General features: G+C 36.6%; 2 protein-coding genes across 9 annotated transcripts in view; both read right to left on the bottom strand.

Moving 5' to 3' along the window:
• Positions 1 to 2,804: 2,804 nt before the first annotated feature.
• On the bottom strand, positions 2,805 to 6,688 carry LOC130928451 (zinc finger protein aebp2-like). The gene is made up of 8 exons (XM_057855060.1): positions 5,958 to 6,688; positions 5,030 to 5,258; positions 4,862 to 4,969; positions 4,606 to 4,792; positions 4,039 to 4,163; positions 3,896 to 3,963; positions 3,719 to 3,832; positions 2,805 to 3,654 (listed from the first exon to the last, which is right to left on the bottom strand). Exons 1-8 carry the CDS (start codon positions 6,437 to 6,439, stop codon positions 3,642 to 3,644), a joined length of 1,326 nt encoding a protein of 441 aa, XP_057711043.1. The 5' UTR covers positions 6,440 to 6,688; the 3' UTR covers positions 2,805 to 3,641.
• A 145-nt stretch (positions 6,689 to 6,833) lies between these two features.
• The window catches only part of LOC130928449 (pleckstrin homology domain-containing family A member 5-like), a 38,800-nt gene continuing 20,371 nt past the window's right edge, over positions 6,834 to 25,262 (bottom strand). For 3 of the 8 annotated variants that reach the window (XM_057855054.1, XM_057855052.1, XM_057855058.1), the window contains 19 exons: positions 24,704 to 24,918; positions 24,557 to 24,640; positions 23,899 to 24,018; positions 23,683 to 23,736; positions 22,706 to 22,786; positions 20,703 to 20,747; positions 20,540 to 20,620; positions 20,310 to 20,462; positions 19,250 to 19,351; positions 19,075 to 19,180; positions 18,899 to 18,939; positions 17,956 to 18,144; positions 16,530 to 16,668; positions 15,065 to 15,189; positions 14,813 to 14,995; positions 13,342 to 13,467; positions 13,134 to 13,267; positions 11,593 to 11,753; positions 6,834 to 10,127 (listed from right to left, as the gene is read on the bottom strand). In XM_057855054.1, the coding sequence (XP_057711037.1) occupies positions 10,093 to 10,127; positions 11,593 to 11,753; positions 13,134 to 13,267; positions 13,342 to 13,467; positions 14,813 to 14,995; positions 15,065 to 15,189; positions 16,530 to 16,668; positions 17,956 to 18,144; positions 18,899 to 18,939; positions 19,075 to 19,180; positions 19,250 to 19,351; positions 20,310 to 20,462; positions 20,540 to 20,620; positions 20,703 to 20,747; positions 22,706 to 22,786; positions 23,683 to 23,736; positions 23,899 to 24,018; positions 24,557 to 24,640; positions 24,704 to 24,918 (2,174 nt within the window). In that variant the 3' untranslated portion in view covers positions 6,834 to 10,092. The remainder of the gene's footprint in view (positions 10,128 to 11,592; positions 11,754 to 13,133; positions 13,268 to 13,341; positions 13,468 to 14,812; positions 14,996 to 15,064; positions 15,190 to 16,529; positions 16,669 to 17,955; positions 18,145 to 18,898; positions 18,940 to 19,074; positions 19,181 to 19,249; positions 19,352 to 20,309; positions 20,463 to 20,539; positions 20,621 to 20,702; positions 20,748 to 22,705; positions 22,787 to 23,682; positions 23,737 to 23,898; positions 24,019 to 24,556; positions 24,641 to 24,703; positions 24,919 to 25,262) is intronic. The other 5 variants (XM_057855059.1, XM_057855053.1, XM_057855055.1 and 2 more) reach the window with 4 other exon arrangements.

Genomic DNA, 25,262 nt, shown 5'->3' with positions numbered 1-25,262 from the left:
TGTTCATAGCTCAAAATTTCATTTTGTATACATTTTATATTCCTACTTTCATTTTATTATTTCTCTATTTCCATTGCTAAGTGTTCATTTAGTCGCGAATTTCCTGGATTACTGCAGTGTCGTCACGTTTGGCGTCATTGGAGACTGACTCTCGCTTCTCCTGCTTGAGGCTGAAAGCTCGGACATGTTCAATCTGCTCTTGGGCCAACACTCCTGGAAAATCATCATGTCTTATAAACTACCATCAAAAGTCCTACTTATTCTAAGCTTTTGTTTTAGGAAAAAAAAAAAAAAAAAAGGAAAAATACGTGAGATCCATTTGACTGGGAGGTGTTGAAATCCACCCCCCCCCCCAGCCAAGACGCACGGGGACAGCGACGGCCGAACAAAGTGCCGCTCTGCCGATGCTGCCTCCGCGAGCGCCGACTGGGAAGGCCGAACCTCGCGCGTCCTCTTCTTATTTTAATCCTTTGTACTGACTCCATGTTTCAAAAGTTTGAAGAACACTGACCGAAAACAGGTTGACAATTTATTCGTCGACAATGGTAAAAAACAAGGCAAAAACAGACGACGGAGGGACAATTCTGGATCCAAAACCAGGCTACATGTTTCCGAGCAGCAAAAAACTGTTATCTCAGTGTCCAGTGTTTTTAAAGTCTTTGCTGAAGCGTTGCTTTTGGGTCTTCCCCTCTGTGGCCGGTTTCGGGCGGGTTAGGTTCGTGCGCAGATGGGACGCCCGCTATCAACTTTGCTGTCCGGGCTGGTTGTACTTGTTTTAGGACAAAGCGCTTTGTCCTTGGAGTTTGCTGGGAGAGCTGATTGCAAGAGTTGGTGCGTCAATCTTGTGATAAGACGGCATTGTGTATCTCTTCTATTTCTTCTCATTAAACTATGGTGCGCTTTTTATATTAGTAGTGCAATCCTACCGTAAATATGAAAATGATACTATTTCCTGATGAATTATATTACGTGTGTTACAGTAATGCAGTTAGACGGTGCCTACGAGAACCTGTACCATATGTATGTGTTAGACTATATATGTGTTAGACTAATGCAAACAATTATATGGCGTGTGCGATGACAATATCTTTTCCCTTTAGAGGGCTGGCCAGACCCCTCCCAGTTAAATTGGATCAGACTGCCATCTGTCAATGGCACCAAAACAGGACCGTTCACTATTAACATTTCGTAGTTTTTTCAATGGAATTAAAAACAATTATTTTTATACGAGAACTACTTTAATGCATAGATTAAGCAGTTGCAATAGTACTTTTTATTAGCTTTCTGATTTTTTTCCCCCTTTGAAATGACAACTGAAAGCTTAACATTCCCTGGATTGCTGCAGTGTCGTCGTGCTCGGCGTCATTGGCGACGGACACTCGTTTCTCCTGCTTGAGGCTGGCAGCTTGGACATGCTCAATCCGCTCTGCTCTGATGTGTGATTGGTATGACAGTGTTGAGTCCATTATGATGCCAAGATTGCGTACGGAGGTGGAGGGGGTGACAGGGTGACCATCAATGAGGAGAGTGAGGTTCTGTACAGAGGGGAGGAGAGCTTTGGGTCCGGTGATGAGAAGTTCTGTTTTGTTACTGTTGAGTTTGAGAAAGTTATTGTCCATCCAGGTTTTTATGTCGGACAGGCAGTTTGAGATTTTAGAGAGAATGACAGGGGTGATGGATTTAGCTGAAATGTACAGTTGAGTGTCGTCTGCATAACAGTGGAAATTGAGTCCATGGCGGCGAATGATTTGACCGAGGGTAAGCATATAGATTATGAAGAGGAGGGGGCCGAGGACCGAACCTTGGGGGACACCGTGGGTGACTGGAGAGGTGTGGGATTTATGGTTATTGATGGAGACGAAGTGGTGACGATTGGAGAGATAGGAGGTGAACCAGAGGAGTGCAGTGCCAGATATCCCTATTGACTGAAGACGGTGGAGGAGGATGTTGTGGTCAATGGTGTCAAATGCGAGTGGGAATACAGGGAAAAATCAACTGAATCCACTTTGCTCCTAACTACTAGTGGGCACAATGACGTCGTGGCAGTAAGATAGCTAATTGAAAATTGTTGTATTACGGAATGAAAAATGAAAACAAAAATACACTAACTATTGAAAAGGGTGTCACAGCAATATAGTCATAAAATAGACAATTCTATTCGACAATAAACAAAATGATCGACCTGAAAACATTTTTTTCCCTGGCTGTGTCTTAGTAACGAAATGAATATCCATCATATTTAAGTAATGCATCGGTATGAGGGGGAAAATGCTTGTTTTGTGTTACAAACGCCGAAAACACAGCGCGAGAGGCATCTCTCCCTCATTTATTTTTCTAGATTTTTCTGCCTCCGTTATTTTAGTACGGCTTTTGATGCATCCCGGGTGTAAATTTTATTGAGAAAGTGAGGAAATTTCCGTTTCAAGGTTGCCCTCCTGTGGAGACTTTGTGCAACTGTCGTGCAGTAAACTAGATAATTGATTTTGGATAATTATATTTAGTCTTCCGCCCTTTTATGGCCATTGGTTATTGTTATCCGACTTTGTAAAATGAAAAAAAAAAAAAAATCATTTTTACAGGGTGTGACAGCAGTATGCTGATAAAATGTATATTTGACAAAATGCTTATAAGTGGAATTATTATTCACTTCCTGTTCTGCGACTGTGGCATTTTAGGTTAAAAAAACAATCCTACATGGACACAAAACATTTCAATCTAAAGTATATTAAAAAAAGATCAGCTTTTTTCATTTTGAATTCATACGTTCTCTAATATATGGCGAACAAACAAGGCGAAACACTTCTGGAGCGAGGAAAAAAAGTCGTTAGTGTAGTGAAAACGTGGAAGATTAAATCTTTTACTTACTAGCTGTGGAAAATACTTAAATCTAGCTTTAAATGCTGAAGCAGCTTTAACAACTTTAACGATTCACAATATTAAATAACTTCCAAACATAGTAAAGGTTACGATTTGTAGCGCCTGTTGGCTGCAGTCAGATCCTTCTCAGTGTTCACGACGTAGCTCTGCGGCGGCCATCTTGGCTGGGGCAAAAATCCCAACTGGGAATTGCACGCACATTGGAAAACAATCAAAACTCGTTAATTTTCAACGTCAAACACTTGTTGCTAACGCCGAAAAGTTGATGAAAACATGTTTTATGGACGTTCACATTGCTTTATGATAAAAATACCAACTTTTATTGTTTCTACTTGTGTAAACAAGGGAAAATAAGAACTTTATGTACAAAACAAATTAGCACCAGAACAATACAGCAGTTGTTTTGATTGTATCAGATTAAAAAGGGATGATATACCGAAAATCTTCAAAGATTTCTGCACAAAAACCTGTGAAATTACGGTACGTTAGCAGCCCATCACATTTCGCATCAATGAAATGGAAATACAGCGCCAATTACAGTAAAAATCACACCCAAAAAAATGCTAAAAATCTAATAATTCCCTTCTAAAAGCATCCAACATTTAAAAAAAGTTACATCTACAGTAAAAAAAATATATTACAAATCTCAAATATTTACAAAGCTTCTCACTACTTCCTAGTTGTAATATCTCTAAATATCAAAATACTATAGAAATATATTCCTAAACTCTGAAAACAAAGCACTTCCGGATGAGGGGAAATCCTCAGAAGAACATCCTGTGTGGAAATTAAAGCCAAGGGTCAAGCCTTGCGCGCAGCAAACGGGTCTCGGGACGCGTACCTGCAAATATTAGGATCCAAGAGAACTGCTGTGTCCGTCGGAAGCTTGGACAGATGCACGACTTTGGTCTTTTGCTGAAGTCTGTCGCTCTCATTCACCCAAACGTCGGGCAATCTTCCAAAATAAAATGATTTAAAGATGATAAGCTAAGATGCTTATCCCAAAAAAATAACTTACATGTCTTCTGGAGTCCAGTGCAGAAGAACTTTCACCTTGCCGGATTCTTCTTTCCTCCTTGCGATGACCTGAAAACACGTACACGCTAAAATCTGGACGGGAACCCCCCCGCGAAATAATTGACGGTATTCATTTTCACATACCGTGCTGTGGAACACGACGCTGTGACCATTGCCGAGGCTTTCTATATGCGTCGCCAAGTTGAGGCAAATAGCCCGATGGCGGATGGCGTCCATAGTTTGGGCGTCAAAGAAATCATGAGGTCGAGCTATATACATAATATTTAAAAAACAAACAAAAGATGTTATGCTAGCAGTCGCGGGAAGCTACGGTAAGATTGCATCACACAAAACAACAACAAAAAAAACATCATGTGTGGCCTTTCTTGCCTTTAGTCACCGAATGACAAGAGGGAAGATAGGTCGGATAAGATTGTGATAGTGTGAGTGTGCAAGTCTGTTTTAATGAGTCGAAATCTTACTTTTAGCAGCTATGTGATCACTAAAAAATAAAAACCCTCCTTAAAATGCCACAAATTAACAGGAAATGGCCCGTGATGTACAGAAAGTGACTTGTAATTGACCCTTATCAAACTAAAAATTGCCCGAAATCAACAGGAAATGATCTGAAAATGCCTTGAAAAACCTACAGGAAGTGACCAATGAACAGAAAGTGACTAATAAATATCTGCATATATGTTCTATACATACGTAGTGAGCGTCTATGCTTGTTCTTGAGCTTTCTCCTCTTGTTGAGACCAGCCTTGGACGGAGAGTCCTCCTTCATTTTGCTTTGATTGGACATTTTGGACGAACTCTGGGAGCTGAAATGAGTGGGGACGTGTCGGGCGAGCCCACCCTGGGAGGCGAACGTGGCGTGGCAACCTCCAACCACGCACTGCCGCACGAAAAAACAAAAACACATTATAAAACATTGGAGATGATTCTTTTGTGATTTGTCCATCACCTTGAATGGTTTGTCTCCGCTATGAGTCAGCATGTGTCTCTGCAGCCAGCTCTGACTGGTGGACGGCGTGTTGTAAACTTTACAGCCCTTCCATAGACACACAAAAACCTACAAAAAAAAAAAGTTTCATTGTCTGTCAAATATACTGCTCAAATATAGAATACTCACTCCTCCTCTTTGTCCGTCCACATGTGTGGCTCGGATGTGATCGGCCAAATCGGGGCTGGAGGAAAACTGCGCTTGGCAGTGATCCCAACAGCAAGTGTAGCTTAAAGATTTGCCGTTCGTCGGCATCGAACCGTTGCCAGTGACCGTCGAGCCGCCGTTGTTGAACATCGCTGGCGTGGAGCGGCCACTTGACGCGATGCTCTCCATGTCCATTAAGGTGCTACTGATACTAAAAACACATCAAAAACATGACCTGAGTTAGGCAGTTTTTCTCGTCCAATTAGATTCTAGCAGATTTTAATGTGTTGCCATGCAGAATGTAATCTGCCCAGGGCCTTCAGCTTCAGAATAGTGGTAAACTTTATCTCCATTGGTGCTCAATATTTTAGACATAAAAACTCGAATTGCCCCAAAATTAACAGGGAGTGATCCAAAATCAACAGGAAGTGCCCCAAAACTGAAGTGCTCGAAAAGGAACAGGTTAGCTATAAATGAACCAAAATGGACAGAAAGTGACTGATGAAGAGGAAGTGACCTGGAATTGCACTTAAATCAAAAGGAAACGATACAAAACGTCCAGGAAGTGACCCGGAAATGCACCAAAAATAAACACGAAATGACCCAAAATCAACAGGAAGTGACCCGGAGATGCCTTACAATTAACAGGAAGTGACGTAGAAATGCCAAAATCATTAGAAAGTAACCCAAAATGAACAGGAAGTGACACGGTAATGCCTTCTTAGCAACCGGGGATGACCCCAGAATTCCCAGACTCGACAGTCATTTCACAAAAAAAACCCCCCAAAACTCTTTATTAAAAAAAAAAAAAAAAAAAAAAAAAAAAAAAAAAAAACTCTTTGAACATTTAGTTTGTGTTTAGCATCGTTTTATCATAATAAAGGTATTTGGGCCGAGAATTTGAACAAACCTGTCCTCCGAATCCATCCGACTGAGCGGCTCACCGTCCGAAGAGGCCACTTCAAGGCTGGCTCGTCTTTTACCACCGCGCTCGTGTTTCTCCGCGGCCTTTGTGTGCTCGGCTGGCTGCAAGGGGGACCCGTTTCCTCCTTCTCTTTGTTCTTGCTTCAGCACCCGAGAGCCCTCTTGGGCGGACTCGGTGCTACTCGCCAGACTCCCCTGCGCCGGACTCTTGCCCGGTTCGAATAGTTTGCCGCTCGGATAGTCTCTTCCTTCACCCGGGACGGCGTCGTCGACAAGCAAAGAGTTTCCCCCAAACGCACCACGACTAGTGTTAACGTCCATTACTACCCCAGTCTCGTTATTGTTATCCGGTTCCTGTTTGGAGTCGGCCTGTCCCTCATAGCCGGCATTAATGGTTTCCCCGTTGTCATGACGCGCTAACGTCGGTTGAGAATCTCCTTCCGCTCCCTTACTTCTTAACTGAGCCATATTTGGCCTCTGGGAATATTTAGTTTTGTGTATTCCAGTTAAAAAGTTGCTTTGCTGCTTGTCTTCAATTCAAGCGTAGAACACAGCAGGCGTTTGTAGTGACGTCACACTGCCGAAGATCGTTTAAAACAAATCGTGTTCACTCGGTAATTTAAATGACGCTTGAATAGAAAAACATCAAGTCATTAGTAATATTCAATTACGAAACGAGAATATAAAATCGTATCGTATTTGCAACATTAGCTTCATTTAAGAGACTTGAAATCCAACTCTACTGCTTTAGCGGAGAGAGTAACTCATCCGTTTTTAATAGACCATCTTTGGCATTGTGGTCGAACTCCTCCACGTGGTCCAACAAACAGTAAAATCATCAGATAACGGATGAAAACCATCATAACAAAATAATACATACGTTTATTTATGAACATCGACATTTATTACACAATATAAAACACATGGGGTATGAACTTTTTGCATATTGACTAATAACATTAATAATAGTAATCTCTATATTTGCTTTCTTTTTCATGTGTACATAAATTAATTCTTTTTATACATGTTTTTACATCTTTTCATTTCTTCTCAAGTCTCACTTATTGCTTCGTACGTGTGCTCGGGTTCGATTCCACAACAGCTTTTCCACTTTAGCCTTTAACTTCTACTGATTTTGACAATTTACAAAAATGTACTGTAATTCATGCATTGCTAAAGCATTATTGTCGTAACTGTGCCTATCCTCCATTTTCTTAGTGGACCTAATACATCCTTCTACAATACTAAAGTACTTTAGCAGATGTTTCTGTTGCATTATTATATCCACTATGTCGCCGCCATTCTTGTACAAATAAAAAAACAACATGTTGACAGTCCCACAACGAAGTACTGCTGAGCAGTTGCAAAGATAAACAAGTAATTTCATCCGAATTCTATGATTACCTTATTTTACGGACTATGAGTTGCACTTTTTAAATTGTTTGGCTGGGCCTACAATTTACTGTAATTTTTGGACTATAAACTGCTACTTTTTCCCTTCATTTATTAATCCTGCAGTTTATAGTACAGTGCGGCTTTTTTTTTTTTATTTATTTGGGTTAATAAGTAACACTTTATTTGACAGCACCGTCATAAGACTGTCAAAAGACAATCATGAATATGAGATGACACTATCATCAGCATTACTGAATGCTTATGACAGATGTAATTCAGTGTCAGCCGGCAAATTATGTCACTAACTCCATTTATGTCCAGCTTGAATCTTCATTAAGTGTCATCTGGCAAATTATGTCACTAACTCTTCTCCATCCATTCAAAAGTGAGATAATGTGCCAGATAACACTAAATGACATCTGTTATAAGCATTTATTAATGCGCATGACAGTGTCATGTCATAATTATGATTGTCTAATGACAGTCTCATCGCGCCACTGTCATGTAAAATGTTACCAAATACCATAACTTGCGATTAATAAAACAACTGGAACAGTAACTGAAGAAATAATTAGCACAGAACATGAATTTTGATTGTTATTTACATCTCTAGCACTGCAATGCATGCTAGGAGGCATGTTGGATGACAACAGTGTTGACAGCAGAGGTTGACCGTCTCCCCCAAGGGAGCAGTGATGGCCAAATGACAATTCTTGAAGCAATGAAGCTTTGCACCTCATTGGTTAAAAACTTCGTGGTGGTTCATTTGGTCTTATGACAGTCGTATGATGCCACTGTCAAATAAAGTGTTTGTGGTTAATATCTTTTAGTGTAAATATCCCATAATATAGTGAGGACAGCTGCGGCTTATAGTCCAGTGCGGCTTATTTATGAACAAATGCCGTTTCCGTGCCAAATTTGGTGGCTGGCGGCTTATCGTCAGGTGCGCCTTATAGTGCGAAAATTACGGTATATAAAGTTAAAACATAGAATTTTACAAAGTTAGACATGTTTTTTTAACAATGGCCAACCAAGTAAACATTACTAGCCGCTATAAGGCACTCGTATTGTGATATATTTATTTAAACCGAAATTATCGGCCATGTTGGCCCATTTCCTGTTGATTCTGGGGTATTCCCGGGTCACTTCCCATTCCTCGGTCATTTCGTGTTGATTTTGGAGCATTTCCAGGTAAATTCCAATTGGTTTAGGTCATTTTCTGTTGATTCTGGGTCATTTTCGCGCCACTTCCTGTGGATTTCGGGGTATCTAAGAGTCACTTCCTATTGATTTGGCTCCCTTCCTGTAGATTTTGGGGCATTACCGGGTAACTAACTTCCCATCGATTTTGGGTCACATGCTGTTGATTTTGGGGAAATTCCGCATCACTTCCGATGGACTTCGGGTCATTTCCTGTTGATTTTGGGTCACTGAAGAGGAAATGACTATAGAATGTTCCCCAAATGAATAGGAAGTGACACAAAACCAATAGGAAGTAACCTGTAAATGCCCTAAAATGAACAGGATATGACCTGTAACTGCCAACACAAGTAACGTAACGTTGCTCAATTTAGTTATTTTTAAAATTCTATCTGCATTTTCATCTCCATTTCTTGTTTTTGAGGGCCTCGGCTTGTATTTTTCAACCATTCAGTTTTTAAGCTACACAAGGCAAGATGGATGCTAACTTGGTCGCTGGAAACTAGCAAATGAAGCTGAAAGCTAATATGCAGCAAAACTGTTAGTAAAAAGGCTACATACATTATAGGAAAGTGTTACAACATCATAGCCTGCTAACATAACGGAATTTTACGGTATCATTAGCAATGCAGGTATGAGCAATGATGCTAGATGTGAAGGTGGTTTAAACGCTAATTCAAAGTGATCCGAGTGACCTTGTATATGAGGCTAATGTGGCACAAAGTAAACGCTGTAATGTTGTAGCCTGCTAACATAACAGAATTTTTGTTATTTATAAGTAATACTAATGACCTTGTATATGTCGCTAATGTTAATGCAGTGCAAAGCATAGTCCGTAAAACACGGCATTTGCGTATTGATGGCAAAACAAGCAAGAACTAGTTCCCAGTTCTGAAATAAAAAAATCATAATTATGAATGGATCCGTCAAGAAAATGCAGTTCTTGTACAACTGCTCAGCAGAGAATAGGCAAGAAAATTGTTCCGAAACTTTCACAATAAAGTCATTTAGCCATGGACTCATTTAATTATTCTTCAATATATACTGGTGCTTCTCAAACTTGTTAGTAGTTTAGCTCAAAAAGTGAAACTACTGTATTATCCATAATATTTTTTTGTTGAGTTTGGTTCTCTATTTTTATTGCAATTAACTGACTGGTTTCAACTGCATGTCTCTAAAGCTCCACGCAGTTGAAACCAATCAGGTGATCGCAAGACAACGGCCATTTTGGGGGTTTTGTTACAGTTATAATCAACAAAATAAATACTTTTACTCTACGTAGGTTGACTTTTTGAATTCAACTAAATTTAAAAATATTGAGATGTATAGTATACATATAAACACGCAGTATAAGTAGAAAACTTTGGAAAATATGAGTTTTAAAGAGACAGTACACCTAATGGCTCTCTGCAGGCTCTGCTTTTCAGTCTTCTTGCTGTTATCACGGTGTCGGAAGCCGGGGACTTTGCAACTCGCTACATTCGGGCTTTACGGGACGCCGCCATCGTGAAAGCCAAGGTTGTTGCTCACGTGTCGTTGCTCACCATAGTGAACATTTGTGCTGTAAATAAATGACAAAGAAGGGGTCAAACCAGTGATTGCAACATTAATCGACTGATTGTTAAATGAATCAAGAATAATAATGATTGTTGATTAAATATTACAGATAGCATTCAACCTAAAAACTTTCCGAATCCTTTTTTCTTAACAGCCAAAATTCCAATATAGTTCCGATAAGTACACAATCGTTTATGTACTTGGTGTACAAGTATGGGGCGCCGTTTGTAAAGCAGCACATGCTGAAAATTACGACATTTTCTCACATTTAGCGCCGCATCAGTGTTTAAAATGTGGTGTGAAAATTTTAGTCACTTTTTTTGCACATTTATGATATTATTTAGCAATTTAAATATTTATTTTTAAATAACAAGTATTAGGCTTAAATATTTAAATCCAGAACTAATTTAAATCTTTAAATCTTAAATGTAAATCTTACATATACTGTATATCTTAAATCTAAATGTTAAATATAAATCCTTAATCTAAATGTTAAATCTAAAATGTTAAATCTAAATTCTTACTCTAAATGTTAAATCTAAATTCTTAATCTAAATCTTAAATCTATATTTTAAATATATGTCTTAAATCTACATCTTAACTATATATCCTAAATGTAGATCATAAATATAAATTTCAAATCTAAATTGTAAATGTTAAATGTAAATCCTAAATCTTGAAACGGGTGGAACTAAATATTTATGTAACATGTAAATTCATATGACTGTTGACCGGAAGTAAAAAAAATAAAAGTTGGAGCAGCCTGTGTTTGCATATTAGCTTAATTTTTAGTTTCACCCGTTTCAAGATTTAGATTTAAGATTTACATTTAAGATATAAATTTAAGATCTACATTTTAAATCTAAGATTTATATTTAAGATTCAGGAGTTAGATTTAATGTTTACATTAAGGATTTAGATTTAAGATTTAGATTTAAAGATTTAAATTTAAGATTTAGATTAAATGTGCAAAAAAAAAAGTGACTAAAATTTTCACATTTTAAAAACTGCTGCGTTAAATGTGAGAAAATGTTGTCGTAACTTTCAGCATGTGCTGCTTTACAAACGTCGCCCCATATACAAGTAAACGCAAATACTATACAAGTGAACGCAAGTACTACTACTTGTAGTAAAAGTACGCTCAAGTACACGCACTTGTAGTACAGGTAAGCGCAAGTACACGCACTTGTAGTACAAGTACACTCAAATACACGCATTTGTAATACACGTACGCGCAAGTACACACACTCGTAGTAGAGTTACACAGACGTACGCAAACTTGTATAAGAGTTACGCCCAAGTACGCGCACTTGTAGTGCAGGTGCGTCCAAGTACGCGCACTTGTAGTTAGACATACGTATATTTAAGAAAACGTACACATACTTGTAGTACAAGTACACGCAAGTGCTCACCAATATTAAGGCTAAGCCTCTATCGCATGTGCACCGTCTTAGATTGGACACACTTACAAGCCAATAAATTGTTGTTGTTGATTTTCTTGTCGTTTTCTGGTAACTGCTTATAGGATTCTCTGTGGTCCTCCTCCGTGGCATTTTGTTGTAACACGTCTACGTCCTCCTCTTCTTCTTTTAGCTCAGGGCTTGGTGTCTCAGGGAAGGAGCTCTGGAAGCTACCACAGTACCATAGTTTCATTTACAACTGACAGAGAAACACGTCATCATTACAATCCTTTACATCATTTACTGTTGGTTTCAGGCCATTTCTAGGTCACTTCCTGTAGACTCACTTGTACAACCCCTAGCAAAACGTATGGAATCAACAGTCTCTGACGAGCACTCACTCAGACATTTTATGATGTAGAACAAACTCAAATTAAAAGCTTGAAAAAAATAATAATAGTATTGAATTCGGACCTTGTCAAGAGTCAAGAATCTGCATTAGACAAGGTAATGATGCTGGAACTTTTGTTTGGTGCTGTTCCAGGGAGATTTACAAAGATGACTGCCTGAAGAAAAATTCAAAATTCCCTCCGTCCTTGATAATATGGGGCTGCACGTCAGGCAAAGGCACTGGGGAGATGGCTGTGGTTAAATCTTCAATAAATGCACAAGTTTACATTGAAATTTTAGACAGCTTTCTTATCCCTTCAATTGAAAATATGTCATTTTCCAAGATGACAATGCATCATGCCACAGAACTAAAACTGTTAAAGCATTCCTTGGAGAAAGACTCATCCAGTCAATGGCATGGCCTGCAAATAGCCTGGATCTCAACCCTATTGAAAACCTGTGGTGGAAATGGGGAAAAAAAAGGTCCACAGCAAGGCTCCGACCTGCTAGGATGATCTGGTAACTCCAATCAAAGAGAGTTGGCACCAAATTGATGAGGAATACTCATCAAGTCCATGCCTCAGAGACTGCAAGCTGTCATAAAAGCCAGAGGTGGTGCAACTAAGAGATGTGTTTTGATTGTTATTTCTTTGTTTGTTTCTCATGATTCCATATTTTTTTCCTCAGAATGGAGTGATTCCATATATATTTCCCTGCACTTGGTCTATAAAAGTAACAGTAAAAAGTTAAAAAAAAAAAAAAATTTTAACTATAAAAGTACTGACCAACACAATCTTTTTAAATCATTTCCTTTATTGTTTCTGAATGCTGAAGAGTTGTACTTTTGAACTAATTCTTTTTTTTTTTTTTTCAAGCTTTTTATCTGAATTTGTTCTATATGATAAAATGTCTGAGTGAGTGCTCGTCCGAGACTGGTGATTCCATACTTTTTGCAAGGGGCTGTACATTTTGGGTCCCTTCCTGTTCATTTTTGGGCAGTTTCTTTTTTTTTTTTGTGAAAAATAATGACCACCAATTGAGTTTTTTGTGGGTCCGAGTTAAAAATCAATAGGAGTAAATGTAAATCCTTCCATGGGAGTTAAACGTGCAATTTAAAATGTATTTTTATCAAAAAAAAACTTCTTGCCTAACACTGTCTGATAACACATATGTGCCATTTTTTCATGTGACAACTAGCCATTTTGAAAGTAGAGCCACACCTGCTTTCAGTGGTGATATTTGTTGGCGAGCTTGTCATATCTTCTCTGCTTTTGTCCTCTTCAAATGAGTGAAGATTTACAATCTCCACGCGCTGGGTCTCGGCGTGCTGCTCCAAAATGACTGCCGTCTGTAGCTGTGAAACACAATCAAAATATTGACACTATAGAATCGGCAAGTAAAAGAGCCAAACAGACTGTATAGAGTAACCTGTGATGTCGAAGGAACTCTCCCTGTATATGTTCCTTCTTCATCTTCTATCCTAGTCTGCTCATTTTGAAGCATCTTCACTTGCTTCAAGGCCACTTCTAGCTCCATAGCTTCTAGCTCCCGCACCTTAACACATCAATCAATGTAAATCTCTGTTATGTTATAACATATGTATTTGTCATGCAACTGAGTCCACTCTGTAAAATTTGCCAATGCTGATATACATGCTGGTCCTAGTTTACCTGCCACGTCATGTTAATGTTAGTCCAAAAAGTTGAATGATGGATTGAAAAAAAAACACATAAAAAACAATCTTTGTTCAGACATCTTACATTTATGGTCAATAAAAAAAGGAACTGATAAGAAAATAATTTCGGGAGGTTAATAATTGATCCAAAATAAAATGGTTCATTTTGGATCAGAAAACTCTAAAAGTTATTTAAAAGTAATTCCAAAAATTCAATGTTAGATTTTTAATAAACAAAAATGCTGTATTTTTGTTTATAAAAAAAAAAATTTTAGGGGGGGGGGCAAAAAACACATGCCCTTAATTCTTGGCAATGATTTATCCAAAATGAAAACTGTTCCTTTTTTGTTTTAGAAATATATATATATATTGTTTTTTAAATGTTCATATTTCGTAAAAATAAAATTTTCATTTAGGTTAATGCTTGGTCCAGAAAGAAAAGGGTTGCTTTTTGGGGTCCAAAATGTTTTTTTTTTTTTTTTTTTTTAAATGTCTAAAGTTGTTATTTTGGGTCCTAAAAGGTCATTCGAAAATTTAATGTTGGGCATCAAAAATGTTGGTCAAAAATGGTTCAGTTTCAATAAAAAAAGGAATATAGTAAAATAAATCAGATTTTTGGGGGGCAGTAAAAGTTGATTCTTGGCAAAACAGGTAGGTAATGATTGGTCCAAAAAGAAAACGGTTCATTTTAGGGAGTCCAAAATGGTTGTTATTTTGATCTAAAATGATTAATTTACGTTCCAAAAGGGTCATTCAAAAGTTTGGTTAAAAAAAATGGTTCGTTTCTGTTAAAAAAAATTACAATAAATAAAGAAATTATATTTTGGGGGGCAAAAAAGGGTGTGTTCTTGGAAATATAATTGCTCCAAAATCAATTCCTAGCCCAAAACAGTTCATTTCTGCTAAAGAAAAATGTTTCATTTTGGTAAAAATAAAATCTAAATTTGAAAAATAACAAAATAGTTGTTGGTTTAAAAAAAATAAAAAAAAAAAAGGTACTTTTTGGGGTCAAAATTGGTAGATTTTATGGTCCATCAAAAAGTTCATTTACTAGCCAATTAATCATGGAGTTTACCTGCCTTTGACATCAAATCCACTTTGATTGGCAGTGATACTTGGATTTCAACAACTCATTTAACTCATTGACAACAGACTGTGAAGTCATTTAAAGTGGGAGGGTTATGAATTTTTTTTTGAAAATGGGACCTAAAAGAAAAGCGGTACCTGTGGCTCCTCTTTGCTGAAGGAATGCGAGCGGGATAGAGCTTCTCTTCTCTTTTCTCGCTGAGATGAGGCCTCTTGGTGTCTCCTCATCCTCTCTAACTGCTCCTCTAGACTCATCCTGGGCCGACCTACCTCCCTTTCAACATAGCCAATTTGGTCTACTAGTGCACTTCTGGGCCGATCCTAGAGAAACAAAACTTAAGTTCGTTACAAGTTGTGATTTCAATTTTAAGCCAAAAAAGCAAAAGGTACCGATTTGGGTTCGGGCTTTTTCGTCTTTCTCAGGGTGACGTAAGATGCGATCGTTGTGGACTCGGGAGGGCTCATGGGAGATTTGCTTCTGGGAGGAACAACGCCCACTGGGTAGAGTGCTACTGCTAGAACAAAAAGCATTAGACATTTTCTATTGAGCTTGAATTCACATTGAAATTATTGGCAGCTATTTTTGAATTGATGAAATGAAACATTTTGACCCCCCCCCCCCTTAAATTTCATTACCCAGTTTTTGCCATAATTGACCCGTTTTTCTGGGAAAAAATGACCAAAAATGGACCGGTTTTTACCAGATATGACCCATTTATGACAAAAAAATGAACCATGTTTGAAATTTTTTTTTTTAACCAAAACTAAACCATTGTGGACACCTAAAATATACCTTTTTTTTTTTTTAAACCAATCATTACCCCCTTTTTGTCAGGCGTTTTTGCACAAAAATAAAGTTTCTTTGACGTTTTTACAAAATTTAAAACATTTTTAACAAAAATGAACCATATTTGACCAAAAAGGAACCATTATTTACAAAAAAATGAATCAACGAAAAGAAAGATAAATTACCCACCATTAAACCTTTTGGACTAATAATAATAATCTTGAAATGAACCTTTTTTGGCAAAAAAAAAAAAAAAAAAAAATTTTGACCAAAAATGCAGAATTTTTGGAAAAAAATAAATGACCCAACATTAAACCTTTTGGAAGAATATTAACCATTAGTGACCAAAAATGAAACATTCAATCAAAAACAAACATTTTATGACAAAAATGAACCATTAAAAACAATAAAAACAAATTACCCAACATTCAAAGTTTTTAGACTAATATTAACCATCTTTCCCCAAAAGTGAAACATTTCTGACTAAACACGAACCATTATTAACCCCCCCAAAAAACAATTTATGACCAAAATGTTTAAAAAAAAAAAAAAAAAAGAAAGAAAAGAAAAAATAATCCAGCATTCAAGTTTTTGAACTAATATTAACCATCTTTGACTGAAAATAAAACATTTCTGATTAATATAAATCATGTTTGACCAAAAATGAACTATATTTGACCAGAAATAATCCATTTATGACCAAACATGAACAATTTGACCAAAAGTGACAAATATTTGACCAAAAATGATCTATATTTGACCAAAAATATTTAAAAATAAATTACCCAACATTAAACTTTTTTGATTCATGTTAATCATTTGCGACCAAAAATGAAACCTTTTTGACCAAAAAATGAACTATATTTCACCAAAAACTAACAGTTTTTGACGAAGAAAGTACTTTTAATGACTGATCATTTTTTGCCCTTAAACAAATAATAAGAATACATACAATAGATGTTGTTTCATTTCAGTTGTAGTCAATTAATCGCTAAAGAATCTGACAACCAATCCCTTTGTCTTCCAAATATCATTCCCGTTTTTGTAATAAAGCTATTGTTCCATTACCTTTTGAAGAAGCTGCAATTTCATTTTTCTCAGCAGGAATTTCATTTTTGTCCTTGTCCTCGCCATTGACTTCATCCACTTCCTCCTTAACTGTCGTCAGCTCAGGTTCGCTTTTATACAACCGATAGTCTGGACCTTGCTGTGAGAAAATTTGGACTTAAATTAATGCTAAATTACGGTATTCTGTAACATATCTATGTTGTAATTTGCCTCACATTCCCCAAAAAGGAATCAAATATTTTTTTATGAAATGTTTGGTATCATGCCACATTTCACAAAGGAGATTTGCATGCATAACCCACAAAAAAATGCACGCATGCATTTCAATAAGCTTGTATTGGAGAGACGATGATAGGCGTCTATTTGTGACGCTTGTCCAATCGATTTGAAGTGGGAGGGCTGGCAGTGAATCAATGAGGAAGTACATCAAAAACAATACTGATAAAAAAAAAAAACGCTGAATGTAGTTTTTATTCAAAAATACACCTAAAACGAAATCCTGAAATAAAAAAAGCATAAAAAATATAATACGTATAAAATATACCTATACAGTATATTGTATTTTTTTCTGAATTGCAATTTTCCATTTTTTCTATTTTTTTTTTTTTTTTACTTATTTTGAATTTTCAATCTTTAGTTTTTTTAATAAACGTTTTATTTTAAATTTTCTACATTTTCTTCCATTTTTTATTTTTTGTATTTCCAATTATTTTTTTATTATTGATTTTAAAAAATATATTCTATTTTTTATATTTGTAATTTAATTTTCCTTAATTTTATTCTTTTAAACTTATTTATAAATGTTTTATTTTGAAATTTTTTCAATTTTCTACATCTCCTTTTTTGTCTTTTTTACGTTTAATTTTTTTTTAATTTCAAATGAACTTTTTAAATGTGTATTTTTTTTAGTTTCTTCAATTTTTAAAATATTTTAAAATTATTTTATTATTTTTCTTCCTTAATCTTTGAAACTTTTGTAAATTTAAATTTTAATTAATTTTTCACATTTTCCTCTATTTACTTTTCTCCATTCTTTTAATTTTTTCATTTTTTAAATTTCTTTTATTTTCAATTACTTTTCTATATTTTCTTGTATTTATATTTTACAATTTTTTTTTATTTAGTCCAATTAGGGTCATGAGGTCAAAGGTCAGCAATACGCATTCAAGATAAGAGCCAATAATGGGATTACCATCATACTTGTTTTTAATATGAAAGGAAGAGCTGATTCAATTTCAGGGTCGAAGGTCAGAAAAGGAATTCTGCGATAGCTTGATAACAGATTAGCCTGTTTTGCTCAAATATGCAGGGTAGGTGATATGAAGTTGAAATATGAACGACCAACATCAACACAAATGGTTGACTGATGCCACAGACTGCAAGACCAAAATACGACGTTGGCGTTAGCATTCCCTGTCGCGCTTACGCTGTGCGCCCCGTTCCTAGCTTTGCGGTCCTCACGTTGCGTGTAAGGAGGCGGGCGGCCGCTGGAGTTCGGAGGGTGGGAGGGCATGTGAGGGGGGGGCTCAGATGAATAGTAGTACTGCGGAAGAGGTGGGCGAGGGGGGACGTCGTTTCCAGTCTTGAGAGGACTGAGGGGCAGCAATGTCACTGCCTGTCAACAGTAAGGGTGTAACAATATATCCAAAAGGTGATATATCGCGATAGTTTGTAGCCCAAAAGGTTATCGATATGCTTCCGCCAAGAATCGATATATAGTTTTCAAAAAAGTGTCACCGTTTTAAAAACCAAAGGAATCAACAAGGTTGCTAGCAAAATCCTCCATTAGAATAGTGTCTACGTTAGCTCACTTGATGGCTCTAGACATCCGATTCATTTTGACTGGAATGGATGTCCATGGAAAAGAAACCAGAGCATTCACAGCATTCATACTTTTTTGCGCATTTACGGGTCACTGCTAATTTCTGTTTGATTTTTGGGTCATTTCACATCATTTCCTTCTTGAGCATTTACAGGTTACTTCCTGTTCATTTTAGGGCATTTACAGGTTACCTCCTGCTGTTTTTGGATCACTTCCTATTCATTTGGCGACATTCTTGAGTCACTTCCTTTTCAAAATCAACCGGCAGTGAGTGACCTGTAAATACCCTAAAATCAGCAGGAAGTGACCCGTAAATGCCCCAAAGGCAAAGTGACGGAAAAGCAACAAGAAATGACGTGAAATGCCCCAAAATGAACTAATTGCCTGCCTCTTTAGAGATATAAAGCGTCGTGACAACATGAAAAACTGTTTCATAGGTATGGTGGGTAGCTAGGAAAGACTAGGGTGTGCAGCAGATAGCATTAAGTGATATTTTAAGAGTTTTTTTTTGTTCAGGTTCAAATGTGCTAATAATGCAGACGCTTACCTCATTCTTTTGTTGGCTGGAAAGTGGCTTGGAATCAGAATCTACAGCAACAATAAAAAAAATCATCGTTTCAAGTTATATCACCAACAAGCTATTCTACGTTCTTTTGTTAGCTTAACTGAGCTTTAAAAGTCATTGAAACAATTTTTTGTGTTTATGAGAATATTTCCACTCACAGTCTATACTGCGCTGCGGTTTGTTTTTACTCAATGCCTCCATCACATCCTGAATCCTCCACAGCTCCTTTTGGATCTGAATGTGACGCTGGCTTGGAGGCTCTGTCTAAACACACACATGTACACTTACTGCAAATGCTGTAGAAATAACTTCTACTGTGAGTATATGTATAACCTGTGGGCTTCCCAGGGCTTCCAACTGCTCCAGTAGGTTAGATTTTGCCATAGTGACATCCCCCTCCAATCTATCATATTCTCTCCATGCGCGCTCCAGTTCCTGAAACCACAAAGCAGCCCAAAATTCTCAAGTGGAAATTTTAAACATTTGAAAATTCACATTTCAAAATGTATCTTTGTATCTTCCGGAGGAAGCGACTTAAAAAAAGCCCCAAAGTCTACAGGAAGTGACCAAAAATGCCCTTAAATAAACAAAGAAACCCAAAATGAACTACGGCAAAGAAAATGACTCGATATTAACAAGAAGTGACCTAAAAAGCCTCAAAGTCTACAGGAAGTGACTCGAAATTAACAGGAAGTGACCCGAAATAAACTAGAGCAAAGGAAATGACTCGATATTAAAAGAAGGAGACCTAAAAAAAAGCCCCAAACACTATAGGAAGTGACCAGAAATGCCCTAAAATCAAAAGGAGGTGACGCAAAATCAACAATGGCAAAAGAAGACCTGATATTAACAGGAAGTGACCTAGAAATGCCCTAAAATCAACAGGAAGTGACCCAAAATCAAGCTTTCAGCATTAGGCCCGTGTTAGCAGCGCACGGCTACAAAAAGTTCCAACTATGAGAAAATTTGACACAAAATTCCATGTTAGCATGCGCTAACAAAAACACGTCAAACAATAATTTATTGACACTTTCTTTTGAGCAGCCTTTCCCTATTAGCTTTTTAGCAATCGCCCATTGTTAGCAGCATGCGTCTAAAACAAGTCACAACACGACAAATTCTGACACAAAATTCTGTTAGCACGCGCTAAAATCAACATGTTAAACAATCATTTATTGACACTTTCTTTTGAACAGCGTTTCCTTATTAGCTTTTTAGTATTAGCCCGTTGCAAGCAGCATGCGGCTAAAAAAATATTCCAATTATTCCTCATTTTGTTTTTGTTTTCCCGCTGCAAAAATTCCAAGTACACAGCTTTATAGTGTTGCTAATACGTGGCTAAAAACAACAACTGAAATTAATTGAGAATGACATTGAAACAGAGCTAGCTTACCGTATTAACTCTAGAAACCTCTCTGCACGTGCTAAGGAGGCCATTTTGGAGTACATCCCTCTGCTGGATGAGGCTTTGAGTACCCGTAGTACTTGGATTACTCTGATCGTTTAACTCTTGACTAGCTGAAAGCAGCGCCGTCTCTAGTGTGTGCTGAAAAATGAACAAAACACATTGAAATACTGGCTTCAGTTAGCATAAAACAACCAAAACATAGGTGAAGGTTCTACCTTCTCTCTGTGTAGTTGTTGTAATTTCTCCTCTTGCATCCTCACCAGTTTATCCTGCTCGCAAAACCTGCTAAGTTTGGTCTGACACAGCGAATCAGAGATTAGCTTCCATTAAGATAAGGTAGCTAGCTAAGCTTTTTAGCGATTAGCTCAGAAATCTTACATCAGTGTCCTCCGGAGGTTGGTTTTTGTAGTCGTCCGAAGGGATCTGGAGGAAAAATAAATGCAGCAGAGGTTCATGAAATTGAAGTGAACGACATTTTCATTTTGAAAGTATTTATTATGATATTCGAAAGAAAAAAAAAAACATTGAAATGATTGCAAGAGTATAGCAGAATCAAAAACAAGTCCATTTTGGATTATTTTTGGGGAATATTTGTTTTATATTTTAAGACAGACAAATACAGTAAATATTCTCATTTGTTTATTCTTTTTTTTTTTTTAAATTTTTGAACATTTGATTCACAAGTATTAACAAGTGTAATTTTTCAAAACAAATAGTTTATTAACCATAACAAAACAAATCACACTATATTCTATAAAATATATTTAATAATTAAACAAATATTATTATTATTATTAACTAAAGTTTATTTTTATTATACTTAAACTGTCATTTCTTATTAATGTATTATAATTGTTTTTGAATTTATATTTGTCACTGGAAAAACTAAAAAACAAATCATGAATATTAAATTTTTTGAAAATTATAAAACATAAAAAGGAAAAATATGATATGAGAATACAGTGAATATAGTACATACAGTGGGGAGAATAAGTATTTGATACACTGAGAATGGGAAAACCCATTGGCAGTGTATCAAATACTTGTTCTCCCCACTGTATATATTATATTCTTGTTTTAATATTTTTGGGATTTTTTGTTTTAATATTTTACGAACAAAAAATACATTAAAATACAGTAAAATATTTTTTTCTTATTTTTATGAATGAATTATTTTGATTATTTATTATTTTTTTAAAAAGTTGATTCACGTTTTATTATTTTTAAATTGGGGAAATAAGTAAATTTTTAAGCGTTTATTAATCATAAAACAAAAAAAATACTTTTTAAATTCTATAAAATGTAATTTTAAAATACAAAGATAATACAGTAAAATTATATATATTTATGTATTTTTAAAATTATTTATTTTATTGTATTTATTGGATTATTTGTATATATTACTGTATATATATATGTACAATATAATGTATCATATTATTTCATTTTTAACTTTTTAAATTATTTTTAACTTTATATTGTTTTCTTATTATTTGATTAAAGTTACTGTCATATCTTATCAATGTATTTTATTTCAATGTATTAATATTTCGATTGATAAACAAAAGAAACCTTTTTTTTTTATAAAAATTATTAAACAGGGGAAAACCAAACAGTCACATGAGAAAAAATGTTTTTAATCATGAAAATATCCTAAACATTCACTTTTTATTTGTATAACATATGTTTTAAAGGAGAATACAGTGGATATCCTCATTTTTTATTAATATATTTTTGCAGGTTTTTTAAATTTTATTTTTTATTTGATCAAACTTGGCTAAGAAACTAAATATTCAATTTTTTTAAACTATTATTTATATATTAGTATTTATTGTATTTTTAATTATTAAACCATTTTTTAAAAATAAAAAAAATGGTAACATATGCATATATATGTATACTAGTATATTTGTCCTGAGATTTCTGTAGTCATTGATGTTTCATTGAGGACTACAGAAATTCTCATTCTCGCATCATCAAAAAATGAAAGGCCACCTAAAATGACATGGCGGGCCGGATCTGGCTCCCAGACCTGGAGTTTGACACCTAATCATATTTTATCACGTCTGCTAGCTTAATGCCAATACACATATACCATAACAGCATTATGGACAAGGATGGAATGGTTAAATCCATGACTATATAGCATTGGACTACAAGCCATGTTCAACTCAAGTGAAAGAACTTAAAACGACGTACACCAATGAAAAATCATGTTTTCCTATGGATGAACTGACTGACTACATCCAAAATGGACGACATTGAAATACAGAGGCAAAAGCTCTGTCTTGAGTCTTAATTAGTCAAAATAAGCCTTGGATTTGAACAGTGGCCAAATGATAAGTGGAGCGACTCAAGAAAGATCCCGCCTCCAGTCTTACTTGCTGGTAGAGTTGCGGCCGTGGCGCCGACTTCTCGATCATAGCGTGAATGGTGAAGATAAGCGGTTCGTTCTCCTTTTTCTATCAGAGTTTTAAGGAAAAACAGGACATGGTGCCGTCATGCCTTCGAATGTGATGCTAAATGGTTGGCTAAAAAGGCTTTTTCAAAGGTCGCTACGCCTAGCTTGCGCACGCTTAAGCTACAGTAGCTTCTACAGCTAGACGCTGGGTTAGCTAAAGTGCTGTAAATAAATGTGCCCCATACTTGAGTTAAGTTAATGAGTTGGGTCACTTCCTTGTTAATTTTATGGTACTTAAGACCCACTTCCTGTTGATTTTAGAGCATTTTCAGGTCACTTCCTGTTGATTTTGGGGCATTTATGGGGCACTTTCTGTTGGTTTTGGGTCACTCCCTGTAAATTTTGGAAACATTCCTGTTGATCTTAGACCATTTCCAGGTCACTTCCTGTTCATTGGTCACTTCTTGTTGATTTGGGGGAATTCCTGGGTCACTTCCTATAGATTTTGGGTCACTTCCTGTTGATTGTGGCGCACTTTCTGTTAGTTTGGGGGCATTTAAGGGTCTCCTTTTTATTGATTTTGGGTTACTTTCTGATAATTGTGGGGAATTCTTCTTGTATATTTTAGCTCACTTCCTGTGAATTTTGGGTCGGTTTGAGGCAATTTTTTGTTGAGGGAATATCATAAGTGGACAAGTGAGTATTTCTATCGATTTGAAAGTTTTATTATCAGTCAGACGTGTGCCTACTTGCGTTGTGAGGCTTACAACGGAAGTTAGCATAAACGTCTGACTGGCTAACATTAGCGGCTAGCATAATTAAATAATCTCCTGGATGACGACTAAGACAAAACGTGATCTCTGCCAGAGTATATCTATTGTTATAAGTCTATTTCAATTGAAAGTCCACTTCCAAAAAGCTTCAGTTTTATTGATGAGCTCGTTAGCTTGTCCTCACCTGGTTATCCAGGTAAACAAGGTTCCTCTGAAGATGATGGGAAAGAACGTCGGTCTGCAGCGGCAGCAGGAAAAGGAAGGAAAAGAAGCAGAGAGCCAAGCTCTGTTTGGTAAGATGGAGTCAAGGATTCTATTGAACGTGTTAGCAGGAAAGGGATGAAAACGCAAAAGCTAGCAGCAATTTCCACAGTACTGACACGTGACAATCAGTGCTGACCTTGGGGTTGGGCCCCTCGATTCCCAGGGCCATTAGCTGGGATACCGTGTGCTCCCGCAAGCTGTTGAGCTCTGCCTGCTGTCGGCGGAGCTTGATGAGCATCAGTGTCAGTTCCTCGGGCTATGTGAGGCATCACAAAGAACAAATCAACAACTGTGAAAGTAAACTGTAAATCCCGCAAAATGAACACAAAGTGACCAATGAACAGGAAATGACTGGGAAATGTCTCAAATTTGACAAAAAAACTGTAAATGCCCCAAAACCAATAGATGTTCACCCAAACTCAACAGGAAGTGAACTAGAAATGCCACAAAATGAACAAGAAGTGACCAATGAAAAGGATGTGACTTGGAAATGCCCCAAAACCAAGAGATATTAACAGTAAATGATCCAAAATGACCCCTGCATTCCCCACAATGTACCAGAAGTGACCCAAATTCAACAGGAGGTGACCCAGAAATGCAACAATCTGATTTTCTATTTATTTACAGTTATTTATGTGTGTTTAAATCCTATGACAATTCAAGATTTAAGCACGAAACTGTCAATTACCTTTATAGCTCAGTTAAGCTAACACTAAGTTTATCACACTATAACTTGTTAGCGATATCCAGTCTCAGCAGTAGTACAATTGGTGTGAAAGTAGTGTAATACTCACCGTTTTGCCTTGCAGTGACTGAGCAGTAATGGTTTGAGGCGAAACACCAGCTACCACAGGACGGCGCTCAAGCGTACTTCCAAACTGAGGGAGAAGAAAGTATTTCTAGAAGTACTGTGCGTACAATATTAGTATTATTAGTCAAACCTTGGCAGGGTGCGTCCTGTGCTGACGTTCGAGCGTTCCATCTTCTCGAAAGTTTGATGACGGTACCTCGGAGTGGGAGACGCTTGCGTCAGGAGCAGGTAGAGCGTTGTAGACTGCTAACGTGCCGTGCGATGGCGAGGTGGGAATGGAGTGAATGGCGGCGTGTTCCGATATGTTGCTCATCGTTTTTGTGCTTGGAAGGGTACCGTAATGGCCTGGGGAAAAACCCCTCGGTTACGTACATAAGCAATTGAGACTTTTGAATCAAAACCATTCTCATACAAAATTATAATAATTATCCCTGTAATTGACCTTTGTGACCTTTTTTAGCCCAAAATTTAATCAACTCTTTTTTTCATATTACAAAAATATCCTGAGGTCGATAACAATCACTTTATTTATTCTTGAGTTATCTTGAATGCCAATATATTTCCTACCTTTGTGACCTTTGACCCTCAGTACCCCAGAATTGAATCACCTAATTTCATATGACAAAAATGTCTACCAAATGTGATCATAAATCCTTTATTTGATCTTGAACATATTTCTGACCAATGTG

This window comes from Corythoichthys intestinalis, chromosome 13, assembly GCF_030265065.1.
Source record: "Corythoichthys intestinalis isolate RoL2023-P3 chromosome 13, ASM3026506v1, whole genome shotgun sequence".
Lineage (NCBI taxonomy): Eukaryota > Metazoa > Chordata > Actinopteri > Syngnathiformes > Syngnathidae > Corythoichthys > Corythoichthys intestinalis.
Note: the sequence above shows the minus strand (reverse complement) of the source record. Positions and strands in the feature narration are given on the sequence as shown.

Coding starts and splice junctions, on each gene's coding strand:
- LOC130928451 (XM_057855060.1), bottom strand. CDS start 6,439: ATGGCTCAGTTAAGAAGTAAGGGAGCGGAAGGAGATTCTCAACCGACG. Junction 5,259..5,957: donor CGGATGGATTCGGAGGACAG/GTTTGTTCAAAT, acceptor ATGTGTTTTTAG/TATCAGTAGCACCTTAATGG. Junction 3,964..4,038: donor GCGTCGTGTTCCACAGCACG/GTATGTGAAAAT, acceptor ACGTGTTTTCAG/GTCATCGCAAGGAGGAAAGA.